This window comes from Siphateles boraxobius, unplaced genomic scaffold, assembly GCF_051911475.1.
Source record: "Siphateles boraxobius isolate OS27281-9 unplaced genomic scaffold, OSU_SipBor_1 2, whole genome shotgun sequence".
Taxonomy (NCBI): domain Eukaryota; kingdom Metazoa; phylum Chordata; class Actinopteri; order Cypriniformes; family Leuciscidae; genus Siphateles; species Siphateles boraxobius.
Genome location: NW_027508810.1, coordinates 17,619,016 through 17,644,507, shown reverse-complemented (window position 1 = coordinate 17,644,507; position 25,492 = coordinate 17,619,016). Strand labels below are relative to the sequence as shown.

At 38.0% G+C, this 25,492-nt stretch overlaps 1 protein-coding gene across 4 annotated transcripts in view; it reads left to right on the top strand.

The window, feature by feature from the left end:
* Positions 1-732: 732 nt before the first annotated feature.
* atp11c (ATPase phospholipid transporting 11C (ATP11C blood group)) overlaps positions 733-25,492 on the top strand; it is a 70,075-nt gene continuing 45,315 nt past the window's right edge. For 3 of the 4 annotated variants that reach the window (XM_077236242.1, XM_077236241.1, XM_077236243.1), the window contains exon 1: positions 876-1,454. In XM_077236242.1, coding sequence (XP_077092357.1) covers positions 1,428-1,454 — 27 coding nt within the window. In that variant the 5' untranslated portion in view covers positions 876-1,427. Of the gene's footprint in view, positions 1,455-25,492 lie in introns of all 4 variants that reach the window. The other variant, XM_077236240.1, reaches the window with a different exon arrangement.

The window sequence follows — 25,492 nt, the reverse complement described above, 5'->3', positions numbered from 1 at the left end:
GATAGATAGATAGATTATAGATAGATAGATAGATAGATAGATAGATAGATAGATAGATAGATAGATAGATAGATAGATAGATAATATAGTTAATAAAAGCATTACATATTGGGGGATTTTAAAATGAGCCTACAAATTTATAACATATCAAAAAACAAATTAAGGTGTGACCAATCTGCAAATGAATTTATATAGAATTTGGATCAATCTTCTTGTTGGGCAAATATATAACATGCTTGCAATCTAAATATGAACCACGTGGTGGTGCTATAACAAAATATATCAACAAGCTGACAGTGTGAGTAAAGGGGTGAGAGAGAGGACGTCCAGTACTTTTGGTAAAATGCATTTTATCCCTTCCCAGCCCAGAAGCGAACACGCTGTTGCGATACGACTGACACAGACATAAAATACGTTAGATATAGGTGTTTTAATGCATGTAATAATTAAATAATAAATATGATACAGCATATGATTACTGTATGCCACATTTGCTAATTTGGTTTATCCAAGAGTCTATATTACAGCATACACTAATCAAAATAAATGTTATGGTTTTTATATTATAGCCTATATATAATATTACATGTAATTTTTATGACTGTTTTTACTTTGACCTTGATAATATGCTGGGTTTTCCATGCTTTGTCCCAAGATATATAGTGTACTGTAGCATAAATAACAAAGAGTATTTCCTTCCTTGTAACTTTACTATGACAATGACTAAAGGTCAACATTTTCCATTTCCGATTACTACGACCAACGTTAATTTTAACTGAACAAGTTTCTCAAAAGTAAATCGCTTTTTGAAGATGCAAAAAAAGAATCGTGCTTGCCTAAAAACACATTTCCCAGAAAGCTTGCGTTATGACGGCACAGAGGGCGGGGCTTGTTGTCGTAGCCGCACTTGCGTTAGTAGAGTAAAATGTGTTTGACAGGAATCTGAACGAGAGGAGGGGGCGGCGGCACACGAGTGGAAATCCGCACCTTCAAGAGATCGCCATCACTTTCTCCCCCTCGTCAATCTCCAGTCGCGGGCAGTCCGTTAACCGCGGGGAAGCGAATGCGGTGAATTATTTGGAGGCTAAGCAACAGGGCACACAGAGTACAGGATGCCGCTGACTCTATCAACCCCGCGCGCGGGGAGCTCCCGCGACTAGCGCCGCGCAAAGTATCCAAAAGGAGAATGCGAATGGTTAGAGATGACAGGATTCAATTAATATGGAAACGATGTAACTTCACCGCCGCATTGCATATAGCTTGGGGAAACAGGTTAGAAAGTAGTTAATAGCTAAATAGGGCGCATATTGCCGTCATACATGCAAACTTACTCATCATCAAGCTCAACTAGCCTGTAGTTGGCTGCAACAAAAGGAACAGCTGCTCATCAGTGTCTTCAGAGACCAAAGAAGACAGAAAAATTGAAGATGTTACGGAGGAGCCTCAACCGATTGGTAACTATGGCATTCCAGTGGCGTGCACTTACATGTTACTTAAACGCAGCTAACGAAGATGTGATCGAGTCTGTTACCAATGATCAATCTGAGTCTGACAACAGGGCGCATGTTAATGAAATACCTTAAATGGTGCATAAGTGAAGCGTTTATTTAAAAACTAGGGTGCCATCCTGCTGAAAGCGCTGGTCTGGCTAGCCTCAAAGAGTTTTTCAACACCACCAAAGCAGTAATTACTTGAAGTATGCAGTCAACTTCCTGGTAACATGGACCAGCTGTTGCTAAGTGAGTCGTGCCACGCACATTAGCGATTCAAAACATGAGTTTATGGGGTTTAGCAGCCGTAAAATATTTTTTTTTGGGGGAAGTTGACGGTTGTTTCAAAGGATTTTGATTTGGCTACCTAGGGTTAGGACAGTCAGCTTACTAGGTTTTAGAGACTGGCGACGCCTTTGCTGTGGTGAAGATAATCGCTTTACGCAGCGCGTATAAATATGTGTCCTGCCAATTTTTTTTAAAGTTGAGCTGCATTCCTGATAGTATTAATCAAATAATACTGCTCAGTCTTGCAAGCTAAGCCCTTTACGTGTTGTACTTGAATCCAATAATTAATTTCCTAATGCCCTTCATTGCTGTCGCAACCTTTTAGATGGGAACTTTATTTGGACACGTGATGCAGTAATTCTGCTCTTACCACATAATTGCAGAGCATGAGGGCAATGCTGGAGGAGCTCTTGAAGTTTAATGCTGGGTTTAAGATGAAGCCTTTTTAGTAGCTGTTTTAGGCTGTGGTGGAAGTTCTTGCAATCAAATTCCTCTCTTTTTGTGCTTCAATAATTGTTGTAATTAGTCTTACAAATTAATTCACTGTGCACTCAATATCCTTAAAGTAACCATGAAATCAAAATGGACAATTCTTTTTTTTAATGAAATATTGTAGCATTTATTATAAAATATCTGTACACATTATTATTTTGTTAAAATGCATGTAGGCCTACCCTCTAATCAAACCAACTTCCCTTCCCTCCCACTGCTTTTTCTGTGACATGTTTGCTCTGCACGAGGGCGGCACAACCTGTCACTCACATGAAATCAAGTCCCACCCTAAATTTTTTTTCTTTTTCAAGAAGGCGTTTTACTCAGGTATCACAATAGGGAAGAAAAGACTATCAAAACTTCCGTTTCATGACGACTTTAAAGGGGCCAGCCAAAACTAAAAATGTATTCACTCACCTTCATGTCAGTACAAACCCGTATGACTTTATTTTTTCTGTGGAACACAAATGGAGAAAGCCTATTATTTAAAGTTGTTATTCCACTATATGAAGATAAAAAAATGCAGTGAAAGTTTCCATGGAAGAAATAAATCTATCTAGGTTTGGAACAACATTAGGATGATTAAATGATTGGTCTTTTCATTTTGGGTGCATTGTCCCTTTAATATGGGTGTGTTAGAACCAATTTATTGTAATGTTTTAATTGTATGAAATACAATTCTCAGTTGGGGTAATTTCTGGGTCAGTGTGAACAAACCACATCTTCGCTTACTTAGGCCCTGTTTCCACCAAAGCGTTTTTTTTCTCGCAGCTGGCATATCTTTCAAATTGTTTTCAATGGGAGCGCCACATTTTAAAACTCCAGGAGCGTAAAAAGGCGCTGAGTGTCTACACTTCTTTTTACACCAGTCTTTCACTAGCTCTGCGATTGCGCCACTCATCACGCAATCAATTTGAAAGGTCACTCATGTATCGTTTCAAAAAGGTAGGGTAGAGCGAAAAAGTTTTGAGTCTTTGCGCATTCGCTTTGTAAACACTAGGTCGGTAATTAATTAATTAATTCTTTTTCGACTGAAGAAAGAAAGACATGAACATCTTGGATGACGTGGGGGGTGAGTAAATTATCAGAAAATTTTAATTCTAAAATGAACTAATCCTTTAAGCAACCAGCTACAATAAGCACATTCACAGTATGGATCTTTGGTTGGAACAAATTTTCTTTAGCGTCCCACCACAATCAATTTGAGCATTGTGCATATAAGACAGGATATATAACTGCATATATATAAGTGGAGACAGGATATATAACTGCATATATATAAGTGCATATATAACTTTTTATTCTTAAGACCTTTTTATATTTTTTACCCCTCTGTCTGATGTTTGATTCAAGCAAACCCAAATCTAGCCTTATTATTCATGGGTCCTTTAAGACCAGTTAGTTGACTAGTCGTTTTTGAAAAATTTGCATGTCCCTACTGGTCAGTAACATAGCTCTGGTGGCACTGACACAAGGTTTTTCTTTTATGTTGAGCTGCTTTACTATCTTGTCTCTTTTTATAGTGTAACTCTCCAATAACTTGTTGGTGCCATTAAGCAAAATTTCACTGCTGGCAGTGTGAGCCCTATAGATACCAGCAGTAATAGACCAATATAATGATAGCATGCTCTGATATTCCCACGGGTTTTGTCAGCATATTCTCTGGCCCTGCTATAGTGTTTGCTTCAGTATCTTTTTGTATGGCTCATAAATAATGTTTGCGTGGCCACCATGCCTGTAGTAGACAGTATTGTTATTGCAGTTTTTCAGTATTTGTCCATGTTATCAGGGAAGGATGCCTTTAATTTACTGGAAATCAAATTTTGCATTAACTGTATAGGTGGGAATCTTCTAACTCTGCTTTCTTGGCAAAGTCATTAAAAATAGTGTTGGGGGGGTGGTGTTAAGACCTGTTCTCTGACAGGAATGTTAAATCTTGGTGCCTTTGATGTTTTCTTGATGTTTTCTGTTGTGTCTTGGCTGGTGGTCTGGAGGAAATGTGATAGCATTCAAGTTCGAATCTCTTTTGCAAAGATGTGAATACAATATGAACACATTCAGACGATTGCATTGTTCACATTTACTGGTGCATTTTTGGCAGTCTGTTTACTAGGGCTGCACAATAATGGTTAAACTGATAAACTATTATTTTGCTCAAATTATAATTGTGATTAATAATTTCTCAAATTCTGATTTGAATTCTTGCCCTTTCACTTGAACACAAATCAGGAGAACTCGTACGCAGGGTTTATTTTACCCTATCTGTTTTCCTGATTCATTATATTTAGATCCATCAACACACTCATCATTATGAAAACTGGTAAAACCTAAAGAAGCTTCGCTCAAAAGCCAAAACGGTGAAATTCCTAATATTAATTTGAGTTATTGCAAATTATGTTAACTTTTTTCTATTACAACACCAAAAAAGGCTTTTTACTGTAGTACAGAGCTTGCATAAGTGCATTTATTCAGCAACCACAATCGCAAACAATATTAGTATACAGATTCATGTTTGAATTTATTGCAGTTCGTCACTGAGGCCTTTTGCTTGCAGATTAATCTACAGCAAGCAGCCTTCTGAGGGAACACAGAATGGCTGTATTACACTTGTATTGGAGCAGAATATCGCAATGGAGATCGCTAAACTCCAACATGCATGACATGTTTGTCTTTGTTTTCAGATCACAAGATTTTTTTTGCAGTGCAGAAGAGAGCATGTGCTGCTAGTTGCTAGGTTGGAAAGATTACGTAAAACACGAGGCAGAAAGCTTTAAAGCTTATGGAGGCTTGTGAAGCTCATGTTCACCATAGAACTGCACGATATATTGTTTTAGCATCGATATCGCAACGTGCACATCCGCGATAGTCTCATCACAGGATGTGCGATGTCAAGAATGGGTATTGTAGTTGATTCGTTTGGACCAGGCATCACAGTTTGAATCTCACGTGATTTTTGGATTAATTGCAAACTTTAACCATCATGAAGCGAAAGTTTATTCATTTGCATGTGATTTAGGTCCTGTCAGTTTAAACATTCAGCTGATTTTAAACCATTCGAGTGCAAGAAGATGTGAAAGACAAGTCAATTAGGACCTTGCGCTCTGTTTTCTGTGCGCACACAGAGCAGCACAGACAGCACGCAAAAACCTCATTCTGTTCTCTTCCGTGTCTATTTTTGCTTGACGCAAATTTGTCAACATTATGTCTTGAGTATCCTCATAAATGCAGTCGCTTATGGCTGACATGAATGTAAACAATTGAAAAAGAAAACAGATTTGTATCATTATATTGGATATCGGCATTGGATTTTAGTGACAGCAGCCTAATATTCCTGCTGCTGTCTGTGTCATTAACCTTAATTAAACAACAAAATACAAAGAGATAATCACTTTTGTAGCATTAACAAATATGAATTATATTTAATTTATATAGTGAAGACTATGCAGTGTTATTTTACATTTGATTATTGAATTTCTATACCTTACTGTTAGACTTACTGTTAGTCTGAAAAAACATTTGTATCTTTGTTCTATTGTATTTACCTATGATTGCAATTTGTTTATTATTTTCTTTGCAGATTCTCTCCCATACAATATCACCCCAATCATTCTAGAATCAATAATTCTTTCCAAATAGAGCTAATCAAGTCATCTGGTGAAACAAAATATCGCAATGTCATTTTTTTCAAATATCATGCAGCCCTGGTTCACCAGATGACTTGAGTAGCTATATTTGGAAGAGTTAATTAGTCCATGGGGTGATTTTGTTGGAGAGTGCAAAATCAATAAATTTGATGTTCACATTTGCATTTAGTCTTTACAAGAACTAACACAAACTTTTTCAGTAACCATAAAGTTCTCCACATTCCCACTTTTTTGACCAATTTAGTGTAAAATAATATTAATTGTGATTTTTATTCTGATTATTATTATAATATACAAAACAAAATAAGAAATATAATATTGTAACTGTTGTACTGTATAAGAAATCAAGTATTTAATGAAAATAGATCACAGGGAATCGTCTTGGAATGCTGCTTGCTGGAACCACATGAAAATATTCCCAGAAGCTGCTTTTCATTTTTATTTAAAAAAATAGAAGCCTTCATTCCCCCCCCCCCCCAAATTTTTATATTTAATAAAAAATAATTAAATCTTATATTGTGCAATATTGCACATGCAATGTTGTGAAACTGTAAAATTACAATACAATTTTTTACACCTTAATTTCTTCATTTTCAAATGTTAAGCCATCAAGCTTTTATTTTGATGGGTTGCCAGCAAATGATGCTCTGCCGGTTTCAGAGTAAAACTCGGCATTTTGCATACATGCAGTTCGTGGTTCATTCGTGGCTGTATCATGGGGTGCATGTGTGTGGATCAGCAGTGCTAATCTGGAGCTGATAGCACATTTTTTAAAGAAAATTTAAAGAAATCGCAATCTGCCTGATTTGAAAATCGCACTAAGAATCGCCGTATCGTGATATCAATTTTATTTCTATATATTGTGCAGCATTAGCTTGATACCAATGCAAGATAGCAGAAATGACAATGAACAAAGAGTTTGTTTCAGTTAGACTTAAAAGTTGCTGTTGACACATCTACTGTACGTCAGGCCCTGTCTGACCGGATTTCTTTGTGTTGTCCTGTCACTCTCTAGGAGCATTTGCTCAGGTCCTTCCTCTTCAGTAGTTAAAGGTGAAGTCAGAGAGCTTCCTTTGGTGCATATGATGCTCTCTTAGGAAAGACTTTGCCTCTTTGAAGCAAACCCCTGAGGAGATCTGAAGATGGAGCTGTGCGGATGTTATTAACCGTGGCTTTGCCAAAGAACACTGCAAATGTTTGATGTGTTGAAGGTCCCTTTTCTCCTCTCACTGTAGTTTTTCACCATCTGCAGTCATTTTTGTAATATTGTGAAACATCTGAGAGATGTTTTTGTCTTCTCTTTATACTATTTTACTTTTTTTTTTGCTTGGAAAATGCAGGGGCAACAGGAAACAACATAAAAAGTTTTTGTGAGAGAATGTGAGCTACAGGGAAATAACCTGAACCTGGATTTAAACTCTGGTGACTTTTACTTTCAATTGGCGTCATGTTTTTTTTCCAGTTATCCTTTTTTGCAAAATTGTAGGTCTGTTTTCCTCTAGATAAAAGTTGTGATGAAATGGATGTAGCAACAGATATGTTCTACCGGTATGTGAAGTACATATAAAGCCCCTTTTACACAGCGTGTTGATCCCTTGAAATTGCCAGAAAATTGCCAGAACGCCTTCTGTGTGAACGCAAACACGACCCGGGATTGATCCTGGGATCGATGCCGGTTTGGGGACCTAGTAACATTGCCCGGATCAGTCCGTGAATCAACAAAAGCCGTAATCAATGCCGTGTCGTAATGATGACGCTGAAGTGAAGTGAAAGCAGGCTAGTGAAACGGTACGTAATATGCAGTTTATGATCAAATAAGAGAAAAAAATGTGTGGTTTCTCCAGAGAGAAATCGCAGCTCATAAGCAAACTATACTATATAAAGACACGTGTCTTTAAGGGATTTTTACGGGTTGTGTGTGAACGCACTCTCTGATTCTGGAAAATCAGTGGCAGTGTGAATGAACCAAAATCAAACGAACCCGGGTCAAATCCCGGGTCACTTTATCTGTGTATTTTCCGGAAAAACATCTCTGTGTGAAAGGGGTTCAAGTGAAATGGATTATTGAAAAAAAAAAAATAGTGGTGAGGTTTAAGCAAACAAAATTACTGGAGAATTTGTTGTCATTGGAAGATCAAGTTATGAGGTTTTGTTAACACTTTAGTTTAGGGTCCAATTCCCAATATTAACTAGTTGCTTATTAGTAGGCATGCACCGATACCAGTATAGGTATGTGTACTCATTAAAATGCTCTGATACCAACAACTGATACTAATGTACAGTACAGTCCTTGTGACAGAGAAACAGACAACAGAGCAAACATAGAGCAGAATGGATATATCAGAGAAGGATGTCTATGAAGGAAATGTATCAAATTAAAAGAATGTTAAACAAATATTTACGCCTATATAGCTGCTATATTCAAGCTGAAAGCGAAACTTGGAGTGGATTAAGCATGCAGTGGTTCATCCCTTTTTCACACACATCGCTGGAAAGTTTGCACTGTAGTTCAGTCTGATATGGCAATAGCAAAGAATAAAATGAGGAGCATATTACTAACGTTAACTGATGCTAAAGAGAGGGAGAGAGAGCGCGCACCTCTTTTGAAAATCATATGTGCAAGTAAAAACATGAACTGTTACGTGATTAGAGTACGCAATGTATAGTACCTTAAAATTTAGGGATGTCACATCACTATAAGGAACTGCTGAGTTAATTTGCATGACTTTGTATGGGATTGTTTTCAATATTGATGAGATTTTAAACCCAGCTAGAGCTTTCATTTCGCCTTGTGATTGGCTGTCTTGTCTGTGTTTTGTCCGAGTAGCCGGGCGTATTGTCACGCAAGGATCGCTCAGCCCTGCTCTACTCCTCTGCCTCCACTGTGGTGTGTCCTAGCTGCTATCAGTCGTGCCGTCTGGCTGTGTCTACGAAGGATGTTTTTTGGGTGTCTGAGTGGTGCAGGAGCACATCATAAACAGAAGTCGCCAGCCTCAGGGAACCTGTTGTGCAGGTTTGTTGGAAAGCAGCTGCTGTCAGGCGGCTCACCCAACACTCATGCATGCGTGTGCATACGCTCTGTGAGGCAATGCGGCTCTGTGTGTGAAGTGTCAAATGCCCATCTTGACGAGGTGTTACCGTAATCCCAGTTGATTGTCTCGAGTGAATGTAAATGAGTGGAAATTCAGATGTGTGCTCATAGTCAATCTGTGCATAAGGTTTTGCAGTTAGGGTTGGGTATCGAGAGCCGGTTCTATTTTAGAACCAGTTCCAGATTTCCTAGAAATGTGGATTCGATAGGATACGTGCATTTCGATTCTGTTTATCGATTCCTGTGTGTGCATTTTAATGTGATTTTAAACCATTCGAGCAAGACGACGCGAAAGAGAACTCAATTTGGCACTTGCACATGGTTTTCTGTGCTGCACACACAGCCAAAGTGTTTGTGCGCAAAAACCTGCCTTGCATATTGTGGCCGAATAATGAATTGAGTTATTTTTCGCATCTTGCGCTTGAATAGAAAAATACCACAAAATAATGTAAAAATATCCACGTTAACAAAGTTGTTTTTTTGTTAAGTGAACGTAAACATTTAAGAAAGAAAACGCATGTGTAACAGTATATTGGATACGTGCGTCAGGTTTTAAAGTGACAACAGCGTAATATACCTGATGCCGTCGTTGTCATTAATATTAAGATTCAAAGAACAAAATAAAATGAGAAAATCACTCACTGATCTTGACTGAATTACTTTTGTAACCTTAAGGATTAATCTATATTTTATTTATAAAAAGAAAACCATGCAGTGTTATTTTACATTTGATTTCAATTTCTGTACCTGAACTTTGTTGGGTTGTATTTATTTGTGCTATTGCTAATTTATTTGTTTTCGTTTTATTACTGACTGTTTACTTGTCTTTAATAATGTTTGAATTTGATATTATTTAGTCTAGTTGTTTTTTCTGAGGTATTTTGCACCTTGTGTAAGTGTTCTTTAGGCTGCTGATTTTTGTTCTTGGTATTCAGCTGCAATTTATTTTTTACCATAATGCACAGAAACAATATGTACCTTAATGGAATCTAAAATCGGAATTGCTAAAATCCAGACAATAGGCCTACCCACCCAACCCTATTATAATGCCGCTGTATGTTATACGGATATTAATCAAACAACCATAAGAAAATGTGATATCACTGCTCTTATAGGTAACTTTAGTATCTTTAATAGAGATTGACCGATATTGTTTTTTAATAACCGATAACGATACTACTTATTTGTATGTTTATGTGCTCGATTTATTTTTTGGTTTATTTCGGTTTTGACAATTATAACAACCCTCTACAATGCGAGTAAATCACTCGCATATGGAGCTAAATTTTCATTTTAGGCGACTAAATAATGTTTATTATTAGCCATTGGCTAATAAATTGTTAGATTTCACTCGTCAGCATTTAAGGTTAAAAGTTAAGTTGCACAGTTTTGCACAGATATTTTTACACTCGCCTTCGCTCATCTTGAACACTCTGACTAAGCTCTTGAGACTTTCACTATTGCAATTCAACTCGGTGGATACACACTTTGTGCAGTGTATTTGATGCACCGTAAACTGTAGTGTGAAGGCACCTGACTCGCAAGAGAGTCTTACATAGGCTACAACGTAGAATTGACGCGGTACATGTAAATTAGTGCTGCACAATTAATATCGCAATCGCAATTGCAAAATGCTGCGAATTTATTTGAAATAGCCTAAACAAGTTAAGGCTATTAACGCAGCATCTGTTAATTTTTGTCATCCTTTGGCTAGCGTTACATGATCCTGCTCTTAATTCATGCAAATGCTTTTAAACCATTCATGCGCGACAAGACAAAAGAGACCGCGCTGCCTCTGAATGTCCTGACTGGACACACAGAAAGACGCACGCCAGCATCATGCGTGCGCACAAGACAGCACGCTAGAATACAGTTCGCTTTCGCGCTTGAATGAACTATAACACACAATTATGCCAAGATGTCTTTTAGTGGAGTATCTTCATAACATAAAAGCAGTCTTATGATGAACGTAAAGAGTTGTGACTCGTGAGAGAATGAGGCGCGTGTCAGCATTTTTATCCAGACCTCAATAATCTCAATATGACATTTTCCCCAAATCGTGCAGCCCTAATGTAAATGATATTTTTTGTTGTTCATTTGTAATTATTCAGCCTTTAAGAACAAGCTGAAGCCACTGCCGGTTTCTTCGGTAGTGGGGGAAACTAATGCGCAAGCGCTTACCTATTACCGTCCCTGTTTTGATTTTCAGCAAATCCGTTCTAGCAAACGCAGACAACGTTATTAATATTCATTAACCCAGCAGCTAATCAGACCTTAGCGTTTTTTATATTGTTATTAGTAGTAGTATTATCTTATCAGTTTATTGTTAATTTGTTTTATAGAAACACAGAATGACCAAAATCTCAAGCGTCACCAGCCCTAAGTTCTGTTAAAATTACAAATATGCATTTTCCTTCATACATGGTTACCATGTTTTAGTTCTAATTACTTGTTAAAAAGGCTTGAATGTTAAAATGTTAAGTGTATTTGTTTTCCTTTCAGACCATAACACATTTTCAACTGTGTCAGTCGTTTAAACACAATTTCACTCCCTCCTTGCATACAAAACAAGTTCTACATCAAATAGAGTTGGAAATAAAATAAAAACAAATATAGTGCACTGTCACTAAAGTGTCTTTTTTAAATATCATTTTTGATCAGGTAAACAAACAGATAATGAATATAGCATGTAAAATCAATTCTACCAAATAAAATCATAAAACATTATAAACCGGCCGAATAAAAAACTTAATTGCATTTTTTTTATAACAACAGCATTAATATTAACAACAGGCACAATAAGTCTAATGTTTTCAAATGGATAACATAAATGACGGGAGTCTATCAACTCATCATAAATAAAAGCATTTTTTAAATGTTTTAAAAGGTTAATGGAACACGCTGGAGTATAGGTTTGAATACAAATATATGACGCATGCATTCGCAGGAATACACTAACATTGCCCCCCGCCCCCTATTATTGAGTCCATCTCATCTGGCATGTTATCAGAATTATTAATTTTTTTTCAGTCTAGAAGATTATGAAATACCTGCTGACAGAGCGCTGTTTTATCTGTGCTTTTACACAGAACTTCTCTCGCAGAGATAATTAATTTCCACAGAGCTGTAATTATGTAGATTTTTATTAGCGAAATAAAGATTATATAGTATTTATATAATTTAAGGCGTTTTAAACGAGTGGATCATGTTAAAAGCTGCATACGGTGGCCATGCTGGGGCATCTGAGCATCAAACCAAATGTTGCTTGTGAAGTGTGACACTGAAGACTGGAGTATGGTTTCTGAAAATTCAGCTTTGTTATTTGCAGGAATAAATAACATTTGTAAAGTTTATTAAAATAGAAAACATTTACTTAAATTTACAGAATGTTACTGTTTTCACTTTTTACCATGCTGCAGAATTACACTTAGTGCTGAAAGTAATTCTTCTGTGAAGCACTGCTTTCGTGCGCAGTGTGAATGCTGTTCGTCCTTTATTCTAGCTGGTTTTCTTAAATGATAAAAATTCATGGCGTTTTAAATTAATACGCTAATATGTGTATTAAAACATACATTTTAAAACAATATCGATTTTGCTCTGTAGTAGCCTATAGGTTTACAGTTGCTTAGAGAATTGGGAATCTTCACTGGAATTGGCACCAACTACTGAAATTATTATAATGACAACCAGTAATCAGTGAAGATTATCCATCAAAGCATGTTAATTCCAGCCTTGTTGTATACTCTAGGAAGCACTTGAGCATAAAAACAACAATTAATTGTTAGTTATTGTTCATGCTTTGACAATACAATTCACTGTGTCTTTTTTAAAAACCGATCAGGTAAGCTGTTCTTTGTACTAGAGTAGTGACCACCATGTACCTTCACTAACTCAGAAAGCCTGTAGTATTACGGGCAGAAGACCTGGCTGGTTCCTGTTGTTCTGAAGCCACTTAATCGCAGATCTCAGATCACCCTCCTGACCATCACAAACAGCCCCTTATCATCACTGTCCACGTGTTGCAGGGGTAGTTAAACTGATGATAACCATGTTGATGGTGTGACAGGCTTTTTGGGGTAAGTGGCAGAGGGTGAGGGGCCCACATTGGCCTGCCTGGACCAGTGATTTATTGGCCTTGTTTCATCAGGAGAGCCACGTATTGATTAGAGTCTTGCTCCGTTTTGCTGCCATTTGTCTTGTCCCTCCCGAACTGGCTGGCAGACAGAAATGCTTATGCTGACTACTACTCTTCTCTCTCTCTCTCTCTCTCTCTCTCTCTCTCTCTCTCTCTCTCTCTCTCTCTCTTTCTCTCTCTCTTTCTCTTTCTCTTTCTCTCTCTCTTTCTCTTTCTCTTTCTCTTTCTCTTTCTCTCTCTCTCTCTCTCTCTCTCTCTCTCTCTCTCTCTCTCTCTCTCTCTCTCTCTCTCTCTCTCTCTCTCTCTCTCTCTCTCTCTCTCTCTCTCTCTCTCTCTCTCTCTCTCTCTCATTGCACTTCGCCACCCCATAATCAAAACGCAGCCAGCCGCACAAGGCTGAACTGCACATCCCATCAGAGTCAGGATGGGTGAGAGAAAACGGTGCAGAAAGCAGACAAGGCAATGCAAGTGCATGTGCAGATCTACCTGTTGTATCCCTCCGTTACCTTCAATGTATAATAGACAGGCTTTCAGAGAGCGTTAGAGATCAAGCAGCATCCGGGTCTATCTCTAAAAGCAAGACTGAATTCTCAGTTTGTCATTTTAAATAATTTACATGCCTCGTTTTTAAAATTCTCCTCACAGCGTTCCTCCCTTTCCAGCTTTATATCGTCACCAGGCTTGTGGACTTGAAATGCATTCCTGTCATGATATATTTATAAAGTCTTATCCTGAGATTCCCTGTGTTGTGCCCTAGCTACCAGCAATACCCCAAGGCTCTCACGCCATAGTGTGAAGAGAATAATGAAAAGTGTGAGTGTGTGAAAGGGAAACAGAAAATCTGAGTTAGTGTTTCTCGGTACTTCTGCTTCTACAGGCAAAAAAGAGACACTTTCCACTTACACCAACAAAAGCAATAGGACCCATTACCCAGCCTTGATGCACACCCGCGCACACAGAGCTCCTGGTTAAATAACTGGCTCCAATGAGAACCGGATGAGCCCACGCTGGAGCTTTCCCATCAGTCCGCTGCAGGGAGAGAAATGAATCTTTACTCGGCTCACTGGTGCCTGCGAGCAGAGCCGTGGCCCTGCAGCTCAAACCACTTGCCGCCTCAGCAACCTGGATGCTCCGTAGCGCACATTCGTTTCCTTTTGCGGTTACTCTTTTCTGACAGAGCTAGTTTTTTCTCTGTCCCTTCAAACACAATTTGCTGTAATTAATTGAATGGCAAATACAGACCATGATGCTCAATTTATAGTAAAAGATAATGGCATCAGATCCACAAGAGCTGAGATGCAGATTTTTTTGCATGTCAGCATTTAGATGCAAATATCCAATGTTGAATGGTAGCTAGAAAGACTCCCTCTTTTCCATCACTCCTTCCTCTGTCCCTCCCCCTCTTTTTTTATCTCTGGGATGAAAGCCACAGTGCAGTCAAACTGATTAGTTTATCCAAAGACGCACCGTGCAAAGATGCAGACATGATAGTACCTAAATTAACACCATTGTGCTATTGTTCCTCCAACAGAGAGGATGCAAAATTGCTTATATGCATATCTCTTGCACTATAGACTTTAAAGTAGTCATTTTGTAGTGCAAATTTTTTTTTTGATGTAGGGATTCAAAATGTTATGTCTTTCTTGAACGCTTTCCTGAAAGCCTTCTAGACTTTTTTTCCCCCCAAACAGTGATAATTCTTACTTTTGTTTAGTTTTGTCAATTAACCTGAGCTATTGAAATAAATATAATTAAACACACATGCACACACACAAATTTTTTTAGAGTCAGTTACGTTTGTCTTAGGGTGTTTTGGCACATGTTAAAGTTCAAGTTAATCTGTGAATTTGCTTCATTGTCTGTTTAATTTCATATATATTCAAATGTGTTTGATTTAAATAAGCTAGGAAAGTAGTTCAGCTCAGCACTTTTTACTTAAGTGGGTCAATTCCCAACATATTACAATATTACATATTATTTTTTTATCAATTATTTGCCATCATTGCATGTTTTTTTCTCATATTTTCATCAACATTGTTTTAAAAAAGTAATTTGATATGTTGTTGTTACTTTATCTTCATTATTGTTAACAAAATCAGAAACCTTTAGCAAGAAATACTTGTTTGTTATTTTCTCAAATGATAAGCATCCATGGTTGGTCTTGCAGATCAAATTAAAAAACATTTTGTACATTTCCTCCTTAAAGACAACATGAAACCACATTCACAGCTCCTTTAACTTTCAGAACGAGGAATTTCAGAGGGAAATAGTGTAGAACAGGACTTTTGATGGGATCAATATGGATACGCTGATACATGTATGGAATAATGCATGCTGTCTGGGTTTATTTTGTGTTAATGATTGGCTGACTGTACATTTTTACTGCTTATTACATGACTACAAAAATAGATTAGTTAATGGACCTGCATGAGATTGATTAGATTTCAAATTAATTTGTTATACGTGAGAATGAAACTAGCACAGCTATACAGCAAATCAGTTTTATGAGACAATGGAAGCAGTCATTATACAGAAATAATTGTCTGTAAAATGACACGACTGACCAAGCAGATTCAAATATTCGAAAGAGAAGAATAAAAAATAAATAAAATTTCTCCCCACATGTGGGACCTGATGAATTGTGTTAAGTAAGAAATAATTATAGTGATAGAGTTTTCTTTTGTGTTGTGTTGGTGTGTCATGACATCTGTAATCATGAATAATGAATGTAATGCCTGTTATGTCAGTAATGTTCAAAAATAAGTTCCCAGCCTCGCTGACAGCAAGCTGTCATCACAAGTCACATTTTCTTTGTGCAGACAACAGCACACCGGCTTCCTGCTGTTTTTCTATCCTTCATCCTTTCCTTAAACTTTCACCTCTCTCTAATGCCTCTGTAATCTCACATGTCTCAGCAGACTCTGTCTGAGAACTTGGCTTGAGCCAAGCAAGCTCCGACCAGTTGCATTTTTTTTTTTTTATTTGTAGTTGAGAGCAAGAACAGGCTTGTCTTCAGCAAGGTTTTGGGAACACATCTTGATATAATTTCATTTGGAAAAGCGAAAGGGAAAAAAAGGTCTCTAACAGAAAGCAATTAGCATTGACATCACAAAGCTATCAGTGAAAACTGATCTCACACATCATTTGAGCGTGCAACACCAAAAATTCCCAGATGCAGTTTAGTTGCTGTCATTTTTCTGCTTCTGTCCTTTTTCGTCTCTCTCTCTCAGTGAGGCCGTGTTAATATAGGCCAGGCCACGGTACAGAGTGTCTACTGCACCGCTGCTCAGACTTCTCTCACTACCAGTCTTCACTTCACCGTGTCATGGTGGTGCTATTAATATCCTCCTGGTGCCACCCTGTATTCTGCATGTGATGGAGAATAAAAGACTTAGGAGTCAGTACCACAAAGCATTGTGGGATCTGCTATAGCCTACTCTGCGGTGTCTACTATCGGTATAACATATGATTAATGAAGGTGGTTAAGCCTTTTATTCAGGTTTATTATCAGGTAATGTACAGAAGCAGCTGCTGAAGTCCTAATGTAAGGTTGATGATGTTGATATTACTTTATGTACTTCATTTTTCCCCCATGAAAGCTCAATCCTAATCCGATCAAAATGATGTTCTGTGCCAGACGAATTGATAATTAAATTTAGCTGTGTAAATGTAGTCTTGATGTCGAAATAATCTGGGTTTTGTTTCGATTGGTGGGAAACATCGGCACTCCTTGCATAAGGCATAAAAAAAAAAAAAAGTTTGGTACCGGTTGAGGTAGGGACTTTTTTTTTTCAGTGGCAGCAATGGATAGGAAAGAAATTATTATTATTTATTTTTATTTTTATTTACAGTAGCGATGGATAAGCTACTCTATTTCTCATAACATAGCCTACCTGTACATGTACTCTACCACCTTGTGTGTCCCAGCATGTTACACACACACACACACACACACACACATGCTGATTTTAAATGTGTGCGCGGGGGCAAACGGGGTTGCCTTATTGTAAAGTGTTACCGATTAGTTATATCCACCGATTCAGACGTCTCGTGAGTTCAGTGTTGGAAAGATCAGTTGTTTTAACCATTCATTAAAACGAATCGGTTCAAATGAGTCATTAGTTCGGGAATTAGACGTGTCATTATCGGACGTGTGCGCGTTGTGTGATTATCCCGGCGGTTAGGAAATCCCACAAGATTTGTTTCATCACAGAAAACATTTCAGCACTGGATAGTTTTTTCGTTTTTTTTTATAGTGTGGTTTATATGTCAGATGATTGTGTGGAACGCTTTTCAGAGAAGATAAGGCAATGTATTTTAGCACAATTCCCAACCAGCGGTAATTCAGGAAAAAAGAAATCTCCGAATGCTCCACATGAAACTTTAGTCTTCCGACCTTGCCATCGTGTCGATTTATTTTCATTAATATGTGCGAGGGAGAGAGAGCAAGACAGTGCTTAGTTTTGAGACGGTGAAGCCTATACTTTTGCTTGGCTCCGCAGAGAGAGTGCGCGCGCGCGCGACCGGGGCTCGCTCTCTGTCTCTGCTCGTTCAGTTCATGCGCCCTGTCACAAGCGCAGCAGTGCATCTACATGACAACAACGATGTGTGAACGCCCGTGGCTGCCTCGTTTGTTAGCATTGCTGGAGGACAACAGGCTTTACAAATACGGTGCTGTACAAAAACATAAATTATAGTTCACCTCAAAGTTTTTTATTTGTGTATTATTTCTTCCCCAAGCTCATAAAATAAATTTGGGTCGCTCATAAATTGACCGGGTCGGTCGGAAATCGGAACCAAACTAATTTTTTTTTTATGCCCAACTATGGCACAACTGTAGCCAGATAGCTTGATTTATTTTGGCTTTAAGCTTGTTGAATGTTTTGCTGCACCACTATTGTAAAGCACAGAGCTGGCACACTGAGTCCTGCCACAGGGATCATAATTGGACATGTTTCTACACACTTTTTGATACGTTTACTTTTTTCCTGTGTCAAAAAAGTGTACGGCTTTCTTATTGTGCAAGGCAGGCCCACTCATTTGGTGCAAATTCGGCTGTCAATATTTTAAACTTCTCAGCTTGATAATTGTTTTATATAATATTAACTGTATAATTTAAATCTTTAACGCCAGTTTTTTATAATTAATATTTTTAAGTGGTTTTAAAATATAAAATGATCAATTTATATGTTTGGCACAATTTGTAAAACTGCTTTGAAACAATGTATTATGAAGAGTTTTATATATTGGAAATTGGAATTGTGAACCCGGTATTGATCCTTGTGACTGATTTTGTTGATTTTAGGTGTTGACAAACTGATGTGCCTGATGAGAGCTGTTTGGGTCTCTAAAAACATGCCCTTTTGCTCAACTTCACATCAGGTTATGAGCTGAGTGGAGTGAGTGGGTGGTTTATGGTTTAATACAGCCTTTATAAAGCCCCTTACACTACTTCAAGTCTCTAAAACTGAGCAGTTATTTTAAGCGCTCAGTCCTTTTCTTTTCCCCCATCAGTTCTCTTAGTTAGGTCCCTTTTCAGTGTAGCAACAGTCTTGTTCCTCTGACAACCAGTGTCTCTGTCAGTGTTTGGCCGCTCAGACGAAGCACCCTTGCATATTCGAGTATGCAAATTAATATGAAAAGTCAGTAGTAGACCATTTGTTTTGCCATTTGTTTGTGGTTGTGGGCCGGTCACATGCAGCGTCTCATCAGCGCCGGGCCACGAGATCTCCTCTGACATCCACTTTCAGGAGTATTTAGAAGCTCATTGTTCACTCAGTCATTCACACTCGACTTGAGTCTGTTTGTCTGCTCTCAGTCTGTCACTGTCACTTTGATGCCCTGTCTTCTTGCCCTATTTTCTTACTACAGATTGCCTGCTACTCTGAATGTCAGAGGTGCAATATCGCTGTGGATATAAACCACTTTATTTGTCGCCGTTTTCATCTGTTTGTCTCGTGTTGTTGTGTAATGCAGGGAATCTGGTTCATATAGGTTTCCGGAAGGGTTTAGAGCCTGGGCATTGATGGATGATCAAGGGCTGTGTCTTTCTACATGGCTGCTGAGCCCATTTGAAATGCAAAGTATGCATTCACTCAAGAATAAGAATGAGGAAGTGCATTGTATGGAAATACCCTTTTTGGTGAACCAAATTCTTGCCTTGTCACCATCAGTAGGACACAAATTTATATATCTTTTTTTATTGTTTACACTGCTTACAAAAAGTATTCACAAACCCTACAGGGCCTTCTGACGAGAGGCCTTCACAGGGGATGTTATGTGTTATGATGCATTTGACTTCACACCAAAAAGTGCAGTGTTTAGCCAAAAAGCTCAATTGTGGTCTCATCAGACCATAGAAACTTCTTCTAGCTGGTTTCAGATATCCCACGTGCCTTCTTGTACATTGTAGGGGAGATGTCATATGACATGTCACTGGTGGAGTGTCCGCACAGCAGTTTTCTCTCCTGTCTGACTCTGAAACTTGTAAATCGTTGGTCTCTTGGTTTCTTCACTTTTCAAGGACGGCCTGGTTTCGGTAGATTTACAGCTGTGCTGTACTCTTTCCATTACTTAATTATTAATTTAACTCAGAGGGTGTCCAAACTGCGGCACGCAGTTCCGATGTGGCCTGGAGGATGTTTTATAAATAGAAGAGAATTTGGTCCATTATTGTGAAATTATATGAAATTCTGAACACATGGGATTATCTGTCTCATACAGCCAAATCACAACGCTTTCCTCCACTATTATTTTCTCTACGCAGGTGCCATCCACTGGTTGCTTTCTGAGCCCACTGTGTTTATGTTCTGTAATAAAAACACAAGAGAGTGTGTATTATTAAAAGCACTGTAGAAATTGACTTTTAGAGTGTTATACAGTTGAACTTGGAAATGTGAACCTGTTATTGATCCGTGTGACTTATTTTGTTGGTTTTAGACAAACCTGGGTTCGATTGACGTCAGATTTCAGTTTGTTTGGATGATGTGTACTCGTGTGCATCTGTGAACCGTACCCGAGTCAGTTTAAAAAGTGTGGTCTGGGGTACGGTTCTTGTGAACTCTGATACGGTTTGCTGCTGATATGAAGGCAGTCATACTAAATCACGGAAGAGAATCGCTATTAATGACAAATGAGTTTGATAAAACTGTGTGTGTTCTCACTCACTTTCCTGACAAGCGTAACGGGGACACTGCAAGCAGAGAGAATGTATATCTCATTTCTGCCCGCCTTCAGCAGAAATGGACTCCTGCGGTCTTTAGAACATTTGGAGTACATTCGTGGCAGATAGATGCAAGTGCCGTTATTTGCTGACGCTTGGAAAACAAAACTATAAAAGTGAGGTGGGCAACACTATGCATTTTGCCGACTTCTCCTGCATTGTCGTTGCCAAGCAACAGAGATAAACAGCTGTTGCTTTGATGATGCAAACGGACCTCGGTTCGGACCCAGATATTATAATGTGAACACAATTATTCATTTGGGTGGGGGGGGACCAAATGTGAAACCAAATGTGAAACCAAATTTGGAACCAAATGTGAAAAGCAAAAAAAACTTGTACTACTGTTCAAAAATGTGGGTTCAGTAAGAATTTTAGAATGTGTTTTTGAAAGAAGTCTTGCTCAAGTTATACTCACCAAGGTTGCATTTATTTAGAAATACAGTAAACTTAATGGATCGTTGCTTACTGACCCCAAGTCTAGTAGAGCCCACCTCCTTACTCCTCCATTGTAAATCTGTGGATTTTTTTTTTAATCATTCGCCAGGCAAAAATCAATCATAAATCCAGTCACGTGCAAAAGTAATGGAACAGCCACACAGTTTGAGGCATAAATATCATTTGTCTGTAATATTTGCTGGAGTTTAATACTTAGAAGTTCAAATCCCTATTAGCAGTTATACTAGTCTTGCTTTAGCAAGCACTGCTAATAATAAATGTAAAATGCCTTCCTACCAAACACGGAGAGAAATAGATATGATTTACAGCAATCAATTGTTAATTCAGTTGTTATTGGATGCACAGCAGTGTGGTGGATAGAGGTCACGCTATCACTCTTTCATCTTTCTATCCACTCTTTATTTACTGCTGTGGAACACAACGCGAGGTTCAACAGCTTAGGGTTCAGGTAGTGTATTTATAAGTGATATATCATAGACCATTTCCCATCCCATTGCTCAACAGCGAGCAATCAATCATTTGTTGAGAGAGTTACTCCATCACAAGCTGACTCTGTGTTTTTCTGCAACTTTAAAATGTTTCATCAGTATATTCATTACAGTTCCAGGTGCCTGGGCGGCAGGAGCAGCTCAGCTTGGCAATTTTGTCAGGAAGCCTAATTTATTTTACCTGAAAATAAAATATAAAGCCTTAAAAGCAAAAATGGGCATGGGAATCATTAGTCATGACTGTGCAATCTGTGGTTTGTCCATTTATCAAAGGTAGCTATTTAAAAAAAACACAAGCACAGGATGTTCTGGTAAATTTAGTGTGACAGAGGTTAAATGTGGGCATATCAGACAAATCTTTTAACACGTTCTCGTGCTTTAAACTATTTCATGCAAGTTAGCTGTTAAATGTTAAGAATTGTTTACTTTAAACACTTTTTGTTGTTGTTTAGTCAACACAATGGTCTTGCCTCCCTGGATTAAAAGGGAAAGTTCATCCAAAAATGAAATTTGTGTCATTATCCATTTACCCTTATGTCTTTCCAAACCCATTTATTGTATTTTTTTTCTTTCTGTTGTAAACATAAAATTAAATTTTTTTTTTAAATCTTTTGCTTAATGTCTTAGAACAGGGGTACCCAGTCCTGTTCCTGGAGATCTACTTCTTGTGGATTTCAGCTGCAACCCTGACCAAACACACATATCTGTAATAATTATCAAGTGTTCCTGAAGATCTTAAAGGGTCCTATTATGCTTTTTCAACTTTAGTTAGTGTGTAGGCTAATGTTGCTGTTTGAGCATTAAAAAAACATCTGCAAGTTTAAAAAGCTCTAAGTCCACTCCAAAGGGAGACTACAACACGTTTTTTTCTTATCTTATCAAGTCACAATAGTACTCATTTAAATAATCCCGATCGCGGATTGCGCAAAAAAGGTGCGAGGCCTTGTTGAGCTGCGGAGAAGACCGTGTTGTTTAGGGATGGGCACCGAAACTCGGTATTAAACGGATAAATTTTGAAAGACAGCTGTATCGATAAGCTTGGACGTTATCAGTTCTGCTGTCGGTACTGGACTAATTAAGAAAATACACATGCTATTTATTATTGCTATAAAGACGTTATTTAAATTTTTATTTCGCCAGCCAGATTATTTTTATGTATAATAACATTAAATCATTTGTCTGAGATGCATTTATGCTATTCACAGTCCAATAGAGAGAGAGATCTCTCACGCGGTGCCATAGCGCGCACAACACAACAGCACTGCTTAATGAGTGACGACGGAGGACATAACTAAACGTGGCCTGGTTTAGGGCTGGGCGATATGGCCTAAAAAAAAAATCCCCGATTTTTTCACAAAAAATCCGATTTACGATTTAAATCGATTTTTTTCTCTCCCTACTTAAAATCAATCTGCAGATGACAAAGAAATTGTTCAAAACAAGTTTTAACTTTATTTTGTTTTAATATTCCCTTCTGGGATTTGATCTTGATTAAAGTGCAATCAGAAACAACAAGCCAAAAAGACAAGAGGACAGGCCCTGTCTTTGTAAACAGTGAAAATGTAACATAAAATAAAATGGGTGGATTGGGATTGGGGGGATGTGTAAAAAAACACAAAACTTGCATCACAATAAGTGTATTGTGATTGTCAAATTATTTGGTAACTAAACATAATTTTATTAAGTTTACTGGTATGCTACTGTTTTTATTATTGCTTAACACAAATTTCACAATTTCAATTCAATTATTGTGATTTGATTCTGATCTTGATTCAATATAAATTCCTTTGGATAAATAGGTACAGTAGATACGTTAATGTGTTAATTGTTCTCCCAAATTTCTTTAAAAAAAAAATCACCTAATGCTGTAAACATACAGAAATCCCTGTCAGCTGGTATTATTAAAGTTTAAAACCAACTTAAATTAAATATAATGCGTTTTTTATTTTATAATGCTTCTAACTAACATGCGTGCTATGGGTCATTAAAAGGCATCCTGAGGTAAATGTAACGTTACGTGGCGCATATGTTGTTCTCCAGCTGTTTTATGGACATCTTTCCGCGGTTGAAAAACACTGATCGATCGAATTTATTACATCTCGGTAAGTTAGTAGTAAAGAGTAACAGATGATCGGTTCACGTGCTGCTTGAACTGAGATCTGCCAGCGTTCTTTCACGTCACATTTACAAGCGCCAAAACGGTGTTTATTGTTTGAATTTTGTAATAAAATTGACAGAATCTGAGAGCTGAGAATCTGTTTCATATCGATAGTAACCTGCTCTGTCTTGTCTGTCGGTGTCAGTGTCCTCTTTGCTTCGCGATTTTTCTCTGTGTGAGAAAATGGATGTGTGGCGTGAGAGCGTGTAAAAAGTGACAGAATTGCGTCTCTCACAGTGAACTCGTGAGAGTTGGCAGCCCTGCAGATTCAGCTTGTAGCCTAAATGTTTTCGGCGGCTGTGCTTCTGCTGCCGCGGTCTTGCTCATTTGCCATGTTGTTTGTGTATCTCTATCATGGCAAGCGCTGAGCCCGGTAGGAACTACGGGAGCCCAGATGGAAGCGTCGGCGGTTGTTAAAGAGAAAACCGATTTTCATTCAAAAAATCGATGTAAACTACACATTCGAGGTAATCGATAAAATCGATTTATCGCCCAGCCCTAACCTGGTTACACTTCTGTGTAATATCTGTGATATTAGTCTGATTTTATTTCAGATTTCAGCTTCCAAAGATTATAAAAAGAATACATTGAGGTAAAACCATTAAAAACTATAGCCGCATTCTGTCTAGCGCAACTTCATTTCCTTCGCAGCAGTACGCTGTAATTTCTCCCTAAAACTCAAACTCAATGAAAGAATCAGCACGATCTGTGATTGTTGTAAAATGCAGTCTTGCTACTGTTGCTAAATCGTGGAACGCGTTTAATAATAAAAAGAGCTATTAAAAGCACAAAAATCTGCGCAAGAAATGCTGTTCCCAAGGCGGCACGTGCTTCGAAACAGACCAGAAAGAGACTAGCAATTTATACGAGCAAATGTGCAAAAAATGTCAAAATTACCGGCATTCACTTAAACACAGTTTATATATCTTAAATGGACGTACAGTTATGGTCAGAATTAATGGCACCCCTGGTAAATATGATCAAAACTGGCTGTAAAAAATAAATCTGCATCGTTTATCCTTTTGATTTTTCATTCAAAAAATTGCCAAAAATCTAACCTTTCATTGAAGTAAAAGAATTGAAAGTGGAGGGGAAATCACATTATGAAATAAATGTTTTTCTCCAAAACACGTTGGCCACAATTATTGGAACCATTTTATTAAATACTTTTTGCTATCTCCATTTTTTAAGATAACAGCTCTGAGTTTTCTCCTATAATGTCTGATGAGTTTGGAGAACACCTGACAGGAGATCAGAGACCATTCCTCCATACAGAATCTCTCCAGATCCTGTAGATTCCCAGATCCATGTTGGTGCTTCTCCTCTTCAGTTCACTCAACTCATCAGGTCAGGGAACTGGGTCGGTCATGGCAGAAGCTTCATTTTGTGCTCTGTAACTCATTTTTGTGTTGATTTTGATATTTGTTTTGGATCGTTGTCCAGATAGAAGATCCAAACATGGCCCATTATAAGATTTCTAGCAGAAGCCGTCAGGTTTTGATTTTTTATCTGTTGATATTTGATAGAATCCAGGATGCCATGTATCTGAACAAGAAGTCCAGGACCTCAGGCAGAAAAATATGCCCACAACATTAAAGATCCAACGGTACATTAAATTGTACACATGGGGTACTTTTTATCCTTGTGTGCACCAAACCCATCAAGCGTGTTTGCTGCCAAAAAGCTCCTTTTGAGTTTCATCTGACCACAGAACCCTGTGCCGTTTAAAGTTCCAGTCATTCTGACTACTGAATATGCTGGAGTTTGTTTTTGGACGAGCGAGGAGGATTTTTCTTGAAACCCTCCCAAACAACAGCTGGTGATGTAGGGGTTGTTTGATTTTTTTTAAAAAAATTGGCTTTCTGACCCCAAGACTCAAGTAATCTCTGCAATTCTCCATCTGTGATCCTTGAAGAGTCTCTGGCCACTCAAACTTTCCTCCTCACTGTGCATTAAGGCAATATAGACACACGTCCTCTTCCTGGCAGATTCATAACACTCATCTTTAGTTGATTGTAACTTCTTAGT